General features: G+C 58.7%; 1 protein-coding gene across 7 annotated transcripts in view; it reads left to right on the top strand.

Annotated features, from left to right (window-relative positions):
- Positions 1 to 15,860, top strand: part of PTPRF (protein tyrosine phosphatase receptor type F) — an 86,705-nt gene that overhangs the window by 24,120 nt on the left and 46,725 nt on the right. For all 7 annotated transcript variants that reach the window (XM_022575483.3, XM_022575479.3, XM_022575485.3 and 4 more), the window contains one exon: positions 12,049 to 12,237. In XM_022575483.3, coding sequence (XP_022431191.1) covers positions 12,049 to 12,237 — 189 coding nt within the window. The remainder of the gene's footprint in view (positions 1 to 12,048; positions 12,238 to 15,860) is intronic.

The raw sequence follows: 15,860 nt of genomic DNA, 5'->3' as shown, positions 1-15,860 counted from the left end.
CTGAGTCCTGGGGACAAGTGGGAGTTGGCTTGGGGGCCTCGGCAGGGGAATAGCATCGGCATGTGCCAGGCCCAGAGGCAGGAGAGAATGGCGCTTTCAAGGGACTCTGAGTGGTTCCGTTTGGTTTGGGGGTGGGGGGGGTCACTGGAGGACACAGAGAAACGGGGAAGAGTAATTCAACATGAGCCTGGAGAGACTGGAGAGCAGATGACACAAGACCAGGTTGAGAAATGAACACTTTCCTGGGGACATAGGAAGCCACAAATAGAGAGTGACACGATCGCCCCCCCCCAGCCATGATGGAGTCATCAGTCTGAATATGTCTGCCTATATTTTCAAAATATGGCATTGATTGTTGCTTTTTTAAAAAAAATTACAGTAACAATACCTGTTCACTGTTGAATATTTGGTAAGTATAAAATATCACATGGGAAAAAATAAAAATCGCCTGTTTATCTTACCTCTACTATTAACTTTTGGTTATTTCCTTACAGTCCATTTTCTGTGCATGCATGATATATGTAACAAAAACAGGATTACATTCTGCTCAATGATTTGTGGACTGCTTTTAAAAAAATCATTTCATGAACATCTTCCTTGCCATTTTTTTCTGCATCATTATTTTTAATGGCTGTGGGTGTCACATGCAAGTACCCTTATTTAGCCACTCCCTTATTGTTGGACACATATGTTTCCAGTTTTTTGCTTTTATAAATAAGGTGCTATACGCTTCCTTGCAGATAAGATGTGTTCACCTTCCTGATTATTTCCTTATTCTAGATGCATGGAAGTGGAATTGCTAGATCAAAGGGCACATGCGATTTTAAGCCTTTTCAGTATTTCCAGAAGACTGTGTCGGTTTACACTCCCACCAAACAGGGCATAAGAGGGGCCTCTTTTCTGCTTATCCTCACCAGCAGTGGGAATTATCATTTTAAAAAGTCTTTGCCAAGTTAATAGGCAAAAAATGGCATCTCAATTTAATTTGCATTCTTTGATTACAGAGCAGTTGAACATCTTTTCGTATTGGCCATTTTTACGTTGTGGCTTTATGTGTTCACACGCACGTCCATTCAGTAACTCCCTTGTGACTGTGTGTCTGCTGCGAGGCGGGGCAGGGCCCTCCAGCTTAGAGGGGCAGTGGAGGACAGTGATTAAGAGCAGGGCCTCTCGACCACTTACTCTCTCACCTTGTGACCTCAGGCAAGTAACCATGCCTCTGAGCCTCATTTGCTCGATCTGTAAATAGGGACATAGTACTTGCCACCCAAGCCGGTTGGGAGGATTAAATAGGAGTTAAGCACCTTGCCGGATTCCAGCATGAATGGTAGCTCCTACTGGGCTAGAAGCAGCACATCCCAAGGCCCAGATGTGTGATCTGGCTGTACCTGGCGTCTCTGCAGCCTGGCATCATCTGGGTGATGCAGCCCCCACCATCCATTCCTGTGGGGGGCAGGGGCCCAGAGGACAGGCCCTGGGCCAAGATCCCTGATGGTTGAGTGCTTTCAGGGTGCTCCCTGCCACCCCTGACCTCAGTTTCCCCACTTATGACCTCAGGACAGGTATTTCAGCACTACCCTCCCTCCTGTTGCTGTCTGCCCCAGCACGAGCCATTTGCCTTGCCCTGGCATTTGGGAGGTGGCTGAAGGGCCAGACTGTGGCTCCCACCCCAGAGGGCATCTCTCAGGCCCTCATATTAAGGGAAAGAGAGCCTTCTTATTAGTGTTGGAAGAAAAGTCCCCCCAAAGCCCCTACACCCCAGTTTTGGCCCTTGCTCTCCGCAAGTCCTCTGTTGACACTCTCCTATCCCCACCTCTGCCCTGGGCAGCTTTATCTTTTAAAGGGTTGAGGAGGATTGGGGTGGTCTTGCAGGAGCTGAGGTGAGGGGGTTCAGACTTGCAGGGGTCTGTCCTTCTAGAGGGGCCTTCTTGCATGAGGGTTTCTCTAGCAGGGGTCTGGGGTCTGTTTGTGCTTCTCGGTGTGGGAGGTGTCTTATGAGGTTGGGAAGCGTGTAGGGCCCTACCCGGGCGCCTGGCCCAGCCGAGATGGAGCTGTGGGCCTGAATGAGCCCCTGCTGCTCCTGAAACACAGCACCCGCAAGATGAAATGCTGACTTACCATGTTGGTCTGCATAACCTTGACCGTCTGGCTCTGGGCATGGCAGAAAGGAGGGGAGTGGGAGGCCTCAAAGGTGCCAGGGGGCGGGGCCAGAGGAAAGCAGCCCCGCCCTCCCGCACCAGGCCGCCTGTGCTGGCCAGGGAAGCTGGGTGTGTGTAGGAGTTGGGTGAAAGTATGGTGTGACTACAGCTGTGGGCTGGGGCCAGAAGACAGCCAGGGTCACTCCTGGGAGGAGGGCTGGGGAGAGGATGAAGCCGGCTTGGGGCCTGGGAATAAAGGTTGAGTCCCTTACCCGCATCATAAACTGCATGTGGCTCACCACACACTGGGCTCTTCAGGGGAGTGGCCCAGGGCTCTCTAGGGTGACTTGGCTCAGGTGAGGGGTTGCTGCCTCCCAGGCCTACGAGTCCACGCCAAGCGCCCTGCACTGCCTTGCTCTGTGCTGTGCCCAGCTCCCCTCACACTCCGGGAGCACCCCACACCCCTCCCACTTCGTGGCCTTTGCAGCCAGCTCTCTGGGCAGGACTGCCAGTCCCAGTGAGTCCTGACTGCCCTGTGATGCCCAGCCGGCTGCTCCCCGCCCCCTAGGCCCCGCTGGGTACCGGGTGGGGGTACCCAGCACAAGCTGGCTGGGGGTAAGCCGCCCAGTGTTCCTGTCTGAGTGGTAATTGAAGCCATTAGCACACCAGTCTCTCCCTCGCCGGGTAATGGCAGGAAAAGCTCTTCTCACGCCGCACTCTTGAGGCTGAATCACTCCCCCTCCAACCCGCCCGCTGCCGCCACTGAGACAGGGAATCTGACATTCTCCCTCGCGAGGGAGGGGGAGTGGAGGGGGAGGGGAGAAGGGCCTTGCTTCCTGGCCTTTCCCTCCAGGGTGTGGGGAAGCCGGGAGGGTCCTGGAGCTCAGTCTGGAGGTTGTGGATTCACTTGGGCCAGTGGGTTCCAGCCGGGCGGTACTGGTACTGTGGTCAGGAAAGCCCCAGAGGAGGCCAGACAGCAGAGGTGTGGTCAGGGCCCTGGTGACTTGGGCAGGTTCTGGAAGGGCCAAGAAGGAGGAGGAGAAGGGAAAGAGGGGCAAGGAGGAGGGAAGAGGCCGAGGAGCAGGGATAAGCCGTTTCTGACTTTGTGGTGGGCACCTGGCTCTGGGGCCCCCGAGTTCAGGAGGCAGCATTCGCCTCGTGGTCATGGCTACAGCAGGTAGCGTGCACCCTACGTGTGGTGAGTGCCCTTTGTGCTGTCTGTAAGGCAGTATGTGTGAGGTGTGTGGTGTGGTGTTACAGTCTTAGGGGCTGTGTGTGCCTTATGGGTTGTATATAAAGCAGGGGGCGTGCGTCCGGTTGCGTGTGTGTGTGTGCACGCGTGCTTGCACACGTGCTTGTGCGTACACACATCAGGCAGTGTGTGGGGGGTGTGGTGTGTACAGCAGGTGGTGTATACCTTATGGCCTGTGTCTGCGGCGGGGGGAGGGGTGTGCAGCAAGCAGCCTGGGCTGAGTGTGTGCGGTCGGTCTGGTGCTGTGGGAGGCCAGAGATGCTGTGTCTGGCCTCATTGTCTCCTGGACCCCACAGGATCCCTGCTCGGAGCTGTCGGTCAGCCAGGACAGCTGGACAGAGATGGACGTGGGGCAGAGTGGTTAGGCTGAGCTGTTCTCAGTGCCTCTGAGAACTGCTCCTCAGCAGTTCCTCTGCAGCCAGGCCAGAAGGGAGGGGCCCCCAGATAGGGATCCTGCCCAGACCTTGGGACTCTCTCCTCTTCCTCCCCTCCCCTCATCGAGCCCAGGCTCCCTTTCACCTGTTCCCACCTGGCCTTGATGTCTGCTGACTGGCCAGGACCACACCGCTCAGGCCACACAGGAATCCAGGTGCCTGCATGGAGTGCCTGGCCTTGCCCCCTTCGTTCTGGATAGGCCCTGCGGGAGGCCAGCTGTCAGGCATGTGGGGTCGTGACTGGGGTGGGGAGGCGGGCAGTCCGTGCTGGGCTGGGACCCCCAGGCTCCTCAGCGGTTCTCACCCTGGTTTTGGGACTGTAGGATGATGGAGGCCCTCTTGAACCCCACCCACCTACCCACAGCCCCTTTGGAAACAGCCCCAGGGACATGAGGGCTGATGAGCAACATATGACCCTGTCCTGCGGTCCTGGGCTGGCTGAACCTGGAGCGGGGCCGGTACAGAAGCTTGTGTTTTCAGGGTGGGTGGGCGTTTTCCCATGGAGTCATCTCTCCCTGGCCCAGGCCTGACTTAGGAGGGTGGGGAGTTTGGGTGAAGGGCTACCAGGCAGAGGATGACTCCTTAGGTGGCAAGAGGTGCCCCCTTCCTGTTGCCTGCATACGTGTCTAGGTCATGGGCTTGTTTTGAGGAAGCTGGGCCTGTCGCCTCCCTGATTTGCATCCATGGAAGGTGTAGAAGGAGCCCCAGCACCTAGAACCCAGGCCAGCTTCTGCTCCTCCCCTCGCAGCTGAGGCATGACCTAAGTGCTTCTGGCCCAGTGACTGTGGGATCTGTGACCTGTCCTTCCACCCCCACCCCCCCGCCCCATTGTGACTGTAGTCGCATTCAGAACCATGCAGATACGAGGCTCTGCAACCATTTCCTGGAGAGATCTGGGCCCCAGGCATGGGGGTGGGAGAGGTGTCAGTTAGGTGGGCACTGCCAGGAGGGTCTAGAAGATCAGGCTCTGGGTTTCTTGGTACCTGGGATCCCCCATTTTTTTCTAGTTCTGATTTGTGTTCAAGGTCCAAGCAGACTCCCTTCTGAATGGGTCCACTTGTGGGGTGGGCAGTACGCCTGCCTCTTCTGTTAGCCACAGACAGTGGACACGTTCCCTGTGCCTAGCCTGCCCCTCCCACCCCTGTGGTCACGGGTGCTTACATGGCCCTGCTGTGCCCATGGCTCCCTCGCCCACTGCCATCTCCCCCAGCCTCAGGACCACAGCGGAGCCAGCACCTCCGGGGACAGCTAGCCAAGTCGGAGGTTTTAAATGCCCCTGTGTGTGTACCTTCCCCATCCCTGGTGAGGTGCCCCCTCTCTCTGGTTGCCAGGGGAAAGAGGATTTTAATCAGGGGAATGACTTGATAAAATTTATGCTTCAGAAAGGTTCCTGGGGGTACAGAGTGGGGTACAGGGACACCAGTGAGAGGCCAGGGCAGCACTGCAGCCCAGGCAAGAGGTGGTAGTGGCCCAAACCCAGGCAGTGGGTAGGGAAGGAAGGGAGGCTGGGTTTCATGCAGTTTAGAGAGAGTGGTGGCCTGCCTGGCCACCTGTGGGACTGGGGAGGTGGGAGGCTTGGGGTTGCTGGCTCTGGGCCAGGTAGACGGCAGTTCTATTTTCTAAGGTTCAGGTATGGGAGGAGGACCTGGGGCCAGGTAGACGGCAGCTCTATTTTCTAAGGCTCAGGTATGGGAGGAGGACCTGGGGCCAGGTAGACGGCAGCTCTATTTTCTAAGGCTCAGGTATGGGAGGAGGACCTGGGGCCAGGTAGACGGCAGTTCTATTTTCTAAGGCTCAGGTATGGGAGGAGGACCTGGGGCCAGGTAGACGGCAGTTCTGTTTTCTAAGGTTCAGGTATGGGAGGAGGACCTGGGGCCAGGTAGACGGCAGTTCTATTTTCTAAGGCTCAGGTATGGGAGGAGGACCTGGGGCCAGGTAGACGGCAGCTCTATTTTCTAAGGCTCAGGTATGGGAGGAGGACCTGGGGCCAGGTAGACGGCAGTTCTGTTTTCTAAGGTTCAGGTATGGGAGGAGGACCTGGGGCCAGGTAGACGGCAGTTCTATTTTCTAAGGCTCAGGTATGGGAGGAGGACCTGGGGCCAGGTAGACGGCAGCTCTATTTTCTAAGGCTCAGGTATGGGAGGAGGACCTGGTTTGAGGGGCAAGTTGATGAGCCTACTTAGAAATCCGTTGCATCGGGTGTGCGCAGGCATTGGAGGTAGGGGTGTCAAGGAGGACTGGCACTCTGAGGGACATCTGGAGATACAGTTCTGAGGGTGGAGAAATGGCAAATCCTACGGAGCCAGAGTCAAGGGGGAGGAAGAGGGCCCGGATGGAGCCCCAGACGCTAGCTTTCCATGTTGGGAGGGGAGTTTGCATAGGAATCTGGTGAGGAGGTGTCTGAGAGGTAGGGGTGAGTCCGAGGAAGTCAAGAGAAAAGCATCTGGAAGGAGCAGGGAGGGGTGCTGTCGAGAGGTCAGGCAGGATGAACGATGAGACGTGTCTTTTGGACTTAGCTCCATGGAGTCATGGTTGACCTTGGTGAGCACGCTGGCAGGAAGCCATGGGGGTGGCAGCTGGGCTGCAGGGACCTGAGGAGTGAGTGGGAGGCTCTCAGTGGTCTGGAGGGACTGGGCCTGAACCTAGGGGAGTAAAGGGATCAAAAGAGTCGTCGTGGAGTAGGACTGAGGTGGGGACCCCAGGAAGAGTTCGCTGTGGGTCAGGGCCCAGAAGCTGGAATGTGGAAAGGGTATGGGCCTGGGGACAGTGCCCAGGTTCACCTGGGTGTGTGTGGCTGGGAGGCCTCACCAACCAGGTTGTGTAGAGCCCTGTGAGGTGCCAGGGAAGCCCTGGAGGTGGGGGACCGCAAGGGGGAGGCCTCGGCTGCTTGGCTGTTCTCGGCTAGCTTATGCTGCCGACAGGCCCCAAACAGCTCAGACTCAAAAACAAAACAGGCTTTTAAGATGCCAAGTTTGATGAAATCTGAGTGCTAAAAGAGGTGGGAGTTTTCTCTTAGAAAAAGCTGAAAATCAAGCCTGAAAGCTGCGAAGGGAGCCCAAAGCTCCCCAGGCCCCCCTTACTGCCTGGAAGTCTGGGGGTGGGGTGGGGCTCTCTGGGAGAGTGTGGGAACCTGCGGGTCTGAGGAGCCCTTCCCATCTGCTAGGGGGTGTCTTGGCCCTGACCTTGCTAAGGATGGAGCTGCCTCAGGGACAGGGCCCGAGGCAGCCTTGGTTTCCTTAGAGTGCCAGGAGGGCTGGGGGAACCAGCAGCCCTGCCACCCACGAGGTCCCCTCATGCGTCCCTGTCTGCGTTTCCTGGCTCTGTCCCTGCATGCGTCTCCAGGGACACGTGTGTCAGCATACGTGTTATCTTTGCATGTCTGCACATGTGTGTTTCTGCGTCTCTGCGCGCTCCCCCTCTGGATCTGGTTGCATGAGTCTGTTTCCACAGGTGCTTGTCACTGCAGGTGCCCCTCTGCACGCACATGTAGGTTTCTATTTTTGCACCTGTCTCTTTCTCCACGTATATCTCTGTGGGTCCCTGGTTGTGCATGTATCTAGGTGTCTACGTTCAGAGAAGGGGTGAGGCCAGGCCTAACACTCAGGCACAGGGGAGGGGTTCAGGCCTACAGACGGTGCCACCCCAGGGAGCCTGTGTATGTGTGTGCCTGTGTGTGTCTGCATGCGCACAGAGCCGCCAGGAAGCTGGGTAAACGCGGGTGAGAAGTTCGTGCTGACAGACGGTGCCGCCCGCTCCGGGACCCCGCAAGGCGTCCCCATCTGTCCGCTTCCCTGGTGCAGCCCCCTCCCTCTGGCCCAGACTCCGCCTCAGGCATCCCAGGCTGAGCTGGACAAAGAGACCTGTGTGTGCTTTGTAGGGGGCCTCAGCAGCCCCCTCCCCCAGTCATTGCAGCCAGCCTAGGCTGAGCCCCTGTCCACCTCCGCCCCAGCCGCATCCATCAGGCCTTAGCTCCAAGCAGCCTCACCTTCCCACTGTCTCCCCGGACCACTGCCCTTACTCAGGCAGCCCCTCCCTCCCTTCCACCAGGAAGCTCTCCCTACCTCTCCTGTTCAAGTGTTTCCTACTCTTGCATCTCCCTCCTCCTTCAGGAAGCCACCAAGATAGCAGGTGAGCTGTGGAGTTGAACTGATCCAGCTCCACTGCTGCTGTGGGGACCTCAGCCAAGCTCTTGCCCCTCTCTGAGCCTTAGGCTCCCAACACCCATCCCCCAGCCCCCCACACCCTGTCACCTTCCTCTGCCCAGTGGGGATAGCAGGGAAGAAGGGGTCAGGGTTCCCACTGCAGTATCTAAAGACCATCGCAATTCATGCACACGTGTGTACCCACCACAGGTACACAGATCTGTGCGGGCAGACACTAGGAATGTGTGCGCCCTACATGTGCATGCAGGCAGAATCCACAAACGGCTGTAGAGGCTCCCCAGTACCTCTACGGTCCCCTAAAGTCCCTATGGGTTTCTCTTTCCTTCGCGGGGACCCTTTTATCAGAGGATTGATAGACCTCGCCCCAGAGGCACAGACACTGCGGAAGTCTGGCACTGAGACTGCGAGGCAGGTGTAGGGACCTCCCGGCGCTGTGCGCGCTAAGGGGGCAGCCCCTAGCTACGCGTCGGTTGAGCGTGAAAGAAGCTGGGCTTCCTGGGGTTGGGGAGTGGGGGCCTGAGAAGGGGCGCCGTGACTCCACCCAGGCGGGGGCGGGAGGGGGGGCAGCGGCTCGGACCGGAGATGCGCGCCCCGCGTGGACACGGCATGTGCCGCCTTTCCGCCGCGGCGCGGAGTCTCCGCCGTTGCCATAGTTACCGGCGGCCTGGAAGCGGGAGGGACCCTTCCTCTCCTGGCGCTCCGCAGCCCCTCCGCCCTCAGGACGGGTTTTGAGAGGATTCGGCGTGACCCGTATATGCGTGTGTTGGAACGTGGGTGCATTCCCGAGGGTGGCCATGTGTGGGGGACAGTCGTGTTCGTTTTGCAGTAAATAAAAACGCTGCGGCGTGTGTGCAGGGGTCTGCAGCAGAGCGGCAGGCCTGAAGCCCAGCCGGCAGAGGGCGTGGTACGGGGGCAGGATGGTGGCTGGCTCCCCCAGGACTCCCCTGAGACCTTCCGGAGCCGGCTCCCCTAACCTGACAGGCGTGGAGTCCCACCCCCTGGTCTCGTGCCAGCCCCACCTGGACTTAACTCTGTGACCTTGGGCAGGTTCCTAGATATCTCTACACCCCCATTTGCTCACGTACCTTACATAGTTTCGGTAAAATCATTTTGTAAAGCATTTCAACGCGGTACCTGGAACTAGTAAATGCTCCATAAACCTAACCTTTATCCCTCATATCTGGATCTCTGCTTTCCCGGTTGTTGATGGGTTTGGAGTGATCATGCAACGTCAGCCTGAGGAATTTGCCCTGGTCCTTAGCCTGAGTGGTTCAGGCTACAGTGGCCCCAAGCTCCTGTGGTTCCTGGGCGGGGGGTGGGGAGGGGAGGCGGGGGGTGAAGAGGATAAATGTCACAGTCTGATGGTGGGTCAGTTTACACCATCCTGCCCAGTGCTCAGTTTGTCCAGAAAGACGCGGGCGTCAGTTATGGCTGCTGTCCTTGGCTATATCTGAATGTGCCGGAGGCCCCCGCGGGTGAGCATAGAAGGAAGAGCCAACAGCAGGTCATTCCCGAGGGGCTGGAGTCCTCCTGTGAGACACGCTTCCCTTCCCCAAGGTGCAGAACTGCAGCCTTCTGACTTGTGCCTGGAAGCCTAGTTGGCACAAGGGACTGGCTTTGGGGTCCCGCTGTTTTATGGACAGCTCTTCACACACGCCGGTTTGTGCCTGAGGGATGATCTGAGCCAAGGACAGAACCAGTGAGGGCACGATAATTGAGGGAGGAAAATTAATTGTCCTTAATTTGGCACAAATCCCAAAGACTTTCCCCGTGTTAGGCATTCAGCGTATATTCCCAGGACACAGGGCTGCAGGTGTTTGTACTTCTTCCCTTCTCCTTGAGCAGCACCTTGTGGGTAGAGATGAAGGCGAGCTGACTCCTGGGCCCTGACTCTGGCAGGCCCTGCCCCCCTCCCTCCTCCACTGCTCTGGAGGGCTGAGCAGGTAGGATTGAGGTCTGGGAAGAGCTAGACTGGTGCCCCAGTGGGCTAGGATGGCTCCAGCAGCCCTGAGTGTCCCCTGGCTGTTGGGGAGGGCAGGGAGGGTGGACGTGGACGGAGCCCTGCCCGGGCCTTCCTGGAAAAGCAAGTGACGGCAGGACCAAAGGAGGCTGTTCCCCTGCTTGGTGCATCCCAGGTCCTGCTCCATTTCCATCCTCCCTTTCCTTGCCACTGTTAACGTTGTCCTTTTAAAAATCAGAGCTAAAAGTCAGGACGCTGTGGGATCATATTTACAGCCAAGGACACGCTGGGCTCATGTCTGGAACTTATAGGGCTGCGGGTGGGGAAGTGTTCTGCCAGTTACCGGGAGAAGCTGGGAGGCGAGACCGTGCTGGGAGTCCTACTGCTCCCCAGCCCGAGACCCCCCACTTCTCCTGACAGGACCACAGTCCCTTAGGGATGCCCCAGGCAGCTGGAGCCTCGGCAGAGCGCCCCCTGGGATGTGGCAGCAGATAGAGCGATGTCTTGCCCCTGCCTGCTGAGGCTCCTCCAGCTTCCTCTCCTGCCTGCCCACCAGCCAGTCCCCCTGGGTCTCTGGGGGGAGCAGCCCCGCCAACCTCTGCTTTCCTCCCTTCTGAGGATCCCGCTTGTCTTTCCCCTGGCACAGGAGCCTGACCTCAGCAAACATCCCCCCACGCTCGTCTTGTGCTGGGCCTGCAGGAGGGAGACGGGAGCGGTGCTGGCCTCCCGGTCTCCCCCACCATTTAGCCCCGCCCCCCTGCCAGGAGACTGACAAAGAACAGGGTTCCCCTGCCCGCATTGGGTGTGCCTGGCATCCACACTGGCAGAGAGGCTTTGCCAACTTCTCACGCTCACTCTGTGGTTTGCTCCTGGAAGGGAGCGCCTCTCGCCAGCCCAGGACGGGAGAGGGGGCCCCAGGCCCAAGTCTTGGTACCTGTCTGCCCCCAGTGGCCCAGTCCTTGCTAGTTATAATAATAACGTCAACCAATAGTCATTGGGTTCGGATTCTTTGTCAGGCACTCTTCAGCACCTTATGTGTATCATTGCATGTAGTCTTCACAACGGCTCTACAAGGAGGGCACTTGAACCCTGTTTATAGGTAAAAATGGATAAAGGGAGAGGATTAGTAACACTCCCAGGTCACAGAGCTAGTGAGTGATGGAGGTGGGAGCTCCACTTGGTCTGTACTCATCCAGAGCCTGTGCTACCAGCCCAGTGTGTGATCCCAGGGGTGCAGAGTGGGCAGCCTTGCCCCATCCCTGGCCCCTCAGGGCTGATGCACGAGTCCACGTGTAGTGAGAGTAGGGGTGTGCTGCTGTGGTCCATGCCTGTTGCGCTCATGGAAGTGAGCCCTCACCCCCTGGCAAGCCGGGAGAAGGCAACCGTGGAGTTTTGCCCCCCTCATCAACTTTTGGTATCCTCACAGGGCGTTTTTATCCCTTTAGCCTCCACGTGCTCAGACATGGTCCCCAGGCCTGACCGTGGCTTCCAGGGTCAGGACTGAGTGAGGGAGGAGGGTCAGGGTCAGGACCGGGGGTCGAAGGTGGGTCATTGGTAGGGCAGAGGGCGCCCAGAGTCGGGGCCAGAACCCAGGCTATGACGTGGGGCTCTGCCACATGGTGGAGCTGAAGGCTGGATACAGGCAGTGGAGGGGACACTGCACGTGCAGGAGAGGGAGTGGGGGCTGAACAGCACGGGGCGCCTTTGGGTTGAGCTGTGGCTGTTGATGCCACTGTGTGAGCCCTGGGCCCCCTACAGCCCAGCATCCGTGGAGCACTTTCTGCTGTGGCCAGTAGAGCCTCAATCCTCATTTTCCCAGGCCCCAGAGAGATAAGTGCTCATGTCTGCAGTCCGAGGCATTGCTTCTCAGACCCGGAGACTTCCTGACAGGGCAGGGTGGGCCCCACGGCAGCTCCCTGGCCCTGTGAAGGGCAGGGCTGGGCAGTGGGGCTCGGGACTCTGGTTCCTCATGCCAGGGCAGGCTTCACGCTTAGAAGTCAGGGCAGAGATAAGTCGATCCCAGCCACCCTGGGAGTCTTGGGGTGGTCCTCGTGGGCAGGCAGTGCCAGCCCTAACGTGCACGTCTGCTCTTCACCTGCAGAGGAACAGCTGCCCCCCGGCTTCCCCTCCATTGACATGGGGCCTCAGCTGAAGGTGGTGGAGAAGGCCCGCACGGCCACCATGCTGTGTGCAGCAGGTGGGAATCCAGACCCTGAGATCTCTTGGTTCAAGGACTTCCTCCCTGTGGACCCCGCCACGAGCAACGGCCGCATCAAGCAGCTGCGTTCAGGTGAGCAGAGGGCGAGGGTCAAGGGGCCGGAACCCAGCGCAGCCTCCCCTCTTGGGCCTGGGTACCTGGGAGCCATGGGAGGCCTCAGCCTGGGGCTGAGCAGAGGGTGCCCAGTGGACGGGCCAGATCCTGCTATAGGCCCACCTGGCCCACCCAGGAAGAAAGCTTGGCAGCGAGGGCTGGTCAGCTGTGATTCTTTCACCTTCCCGGGATTGTCAGACTCCAGACTTCAGTCCAGCTCTGCTCCTTGAGGCACGAGTGTTGTTCCCAGCCTGGCGTTGGGCTCTGCGAAGGTGCTCCGTGGGCGCTCATCCTTCACCTTCCCTGGAGCCTGGCCTGAGGGGGGCCTGGGTGATGCTTCTCTTTGCTACTTCAGACGGCAGGGAAAGAGGCCAAAGATGCCTGGTTCATCAGGCTTCAAAAGGCTGGACCTCAGAGGCTTGGAGCCAGGAGGATGTGCTGCCATCCCTTGGCCACCAGGGCCACCTGTCTCCTCTGGATGTCTCAGTCGAGCCAGCTTGGAGCCCCGCGAGCAAGGATGCCGCCTTGACCGGGCAGGAGGTGTCGCCCCGTCGATCGATCTGCCTGCGAGGCTCCCGCCAGGATAATTGATTCAGTTTTTGTGGGAACAGAGCAGGCGGGAGAGGAGCCTTGGAATCCGCTTAGCTGCAATTCTGCGCCTCCTGCCAGCATGGGCTGCCCTGATAGACCTTGGTCCAGGAGCCCTCCTGCTAGCTGTGGGGTGGCGGGCTCAGGCAGGATGGCTCGGGCAGCACCAGCCAGAGCCCCCGCTGCCCATCACCTACGGTGTTGACACCGCAAAGGAGGACATGACTGTGCCCCTTTCAGGGCCCTGCAGGCTGCAGAGGTGCCCCGCCACTCCCTGGGCTGCCGGCCCCTCCTCACCAACTTCTGCCAGGTGGGCACCCCTGTGGTGCCCAGGGGAGGAGTGAGGGATAAGCCACCCAGCAGGGGCAGGATTCTGGCCCCAGCCACGGCCACTTGAGACAGCCTGTGAAGTGTTAGCTCATTTAATTTAATTTTGAACTCAACAAGATGGAGGCAGCTGTAGCGCAGTTAATTAAAACAGCTATAATCAAGGCAGGAAACGGTCCACCAGTGTTTGCGGCCACTGCCCAGCGCGGCACGGTGACCGCCATGGTTCAGCTCCTCTGCGTTTCCCCGCAGCCCCCAGGCAGGCTCCCCAAGCAGCCAGATGGTCCTCCCCGCAGGCCTGGCCTCTGCCCGGAACGGCGCTGACTGTGGCAGCAGTTCTGGGAAGGCACGCTGTCTCGCATGTTCTTTCGTTAAGTATTTATGTAGTGCTTGCTGTGTGCCGGGCCCGGTGGCACCCATTCACGGCCCTGTGAGTCAGCTCCCGCCCAGGACTCCACTGGATGCTGCTCGCCGGCCTCCTCAGCCTCTCAGCAGCTGCCAGCACCCTCCCTCCCTCTTAGCCACTCTCTCCTCTGTCTCCCTGGCTTTCCTCTTACTTCTCCGAGTGCCCCTTCTCTGTCTGCCCAGCAGCCCCTCCTGCTCGTCCCTCCAGCCGGGGAGCCTGTGAACCCTGCTCTTGTCCCATAGACACAGCCGTTCCCACGCCAGCTCGCCCACCCTTATAGCTTCAGGTACCATTTACCTCCACTCCTGAGATTCCCAGTTCTGTCTAACCCAGACGTCTTGCCGGAGTTCTAGACTAAAACACCCATCTGCCTTCTGGGTGTCACCCTGACTGTGAAGGGTGGTAACTTCCTTGCCAAACAGCGGTGCCCTTCTCCCCCTGACCCTCTCTCTGTTGAGTGGCAGCCCCTCTAACCTGAAACCTAGGACACACTGCAACTCCTACTCCGTGTAAGGAACCGCCAAACCCTCTTGATTTGTCACCCACATGCTTCTCAGTTGGTCCCCTTTTCTCCTTCTGCTGCCTTGGCCGTATCCCAGGTCACCAAACACTGCTCTCCCTGCCTCCAGACTCTCCCCTTGAATCCATCCCGCAGCACTGGCGGAGTTTTCTGCCCGCACCCTCTGTGCTCTGACAAGCCCAGCGGCGTCTCATTGCCTCCATGGTCAGGTGCACACTCCTGAACAAGGCACCCAGAGCCCTTCTCGCCCCCCCCAGCTCCCATCTCCGGTTCATCTCATCCCCCGCTGCCATCTCCCCCAGCTCGTCTCACCAGGTCCCTCACTAGCTCTTTGGCCTCGCTAAGGTTATTTAACTTTGAGCTTCAGTTTTCTCCTCTTTAGAAAAGAGTTACAGTGAGGATTAAGTGAGACAAAGGCAGTGAGAGCTGTAGTCAACTGGCGTGTGATGAGGGTTCCATGAATGGGGCTCTTCGTAGCTCCGGCCACTCCCCGACTTGCACTGAGCCCCCGACCACATCCTCGCCCTCTGCTCACGTTCACTGGAACGTGAAGCTCCCCTTCTCTGCCTGAGACCTGCTCCTTCAGGACTCACCCTGCTTTGTGTTGTCACCGTCTGGCTCCAGCTCTGCTCACTTCGGCTGGGCACTCTGCAGGGAGGGCCTGGGATTGGCTCCCGTCTGTGAGGGCCCCGCAAGTGGCCAGCACAAGCCCCGCCGTAGGACAGGCATCTCTGAGCCCTTAGGATGAATGATTTCCTGAACGTGACCTTTGGGCCCTGTCCTTTCAGACTAACATTCATTCCCCCTGCTTTCTTGTTTGACCTTTCCTGCCTCCTGGAAGCTGTAACCTAAGGGTAGTGGGCCCAGCGTCCAACTCCTGGGATGGCACCTGAGGGGCCTCAGTCATCCCACCTCCGCAATAACTGACAGGACTGTCTCCATCACTGCCTGACCCCGGGCCCTGACCCTTGACCCAATAGCAGCTGCCCCTGTCCTGTACCATTGAGAAGTGTGCTGGGGCTGTGCCACGCACATCTGACATGCCTGTTGGAGTGGAATCGGGCCCCTGAGCGCTCAGCTCTTACAGGGGCCTCACGGTTAACGCATCACCAACAGTTTACAAAGTGCTTTCCTGCCTTTGGTTGCACTTGATTCTCCTGCAACCCTGAGAAGTAGGACAGTTTGTGATTATCATGCCTACTTTACAGCTGAGTTAGGGAGTCACCCACCCCGGGTCACGTGGAGATCCGAGGCCGGAGAGCTCCCCCGGGACGGCATCCAGGGGGCTTCTGTCACATCTGACTAACCTGGAGCCTGGGGAGCAGCTGGACCCTGCTAGGGCCCCAGAGCGCCATAGTCTCGTCCTCTCCGGACCTCAGGCCCGCCCTGACCAGTACCCAGAACTCCTCAGGCATCTGCGGGCCGAGCCCCAGCACGTGTCACCAGGGCGTGAAGAGCTGGAGAGGAGGGCAGCTGGCGGCGTGCGCGGCCCAGGCATGAATTCTTCTCGACAGGCGCCGCCTTCTCCGAAGTGATGTCACCTGCCGCCACAGCCTGAGCCTCTTGGAGGATTTTAACTTGAGGCCTGGTGTGGGCCCTGGAGGAATGGGCACAAGCTCAGGGAGAGTGGAAGTCAGGAGCGGGCAGCATCACTGGAGCAGCGAGGGGGCTGACCTCCAAGTGGGGCTCCAAGCCACTGCTGTTGGCCCTGCACTCTGCCAAGCCTGGACGGGCCCCTGCGGGACACCGCCTGTGCTCTGC

The sequence above is a fragment of the Delphinapterus leucas genome, chromosome 1, assembly GCF_059928025.1.
Source record: "Delphinapterus leucas isolate spDelLeu-1000000601 "Yukka" chromosome 1, BTC_Dleu_Yukka2, whole genome shotgun sequence".
Taxonomy (NCBI): domain Eukaryota; kingdom Metazoa; phylum Chordata; class Mammalia; order Artiodactyla; family Monodontidae; genus Delphinapterus; species Delphinapterus leucas.
This window is presented reverse-complemented; position numbering and strand designations above follow the sequence as displayed.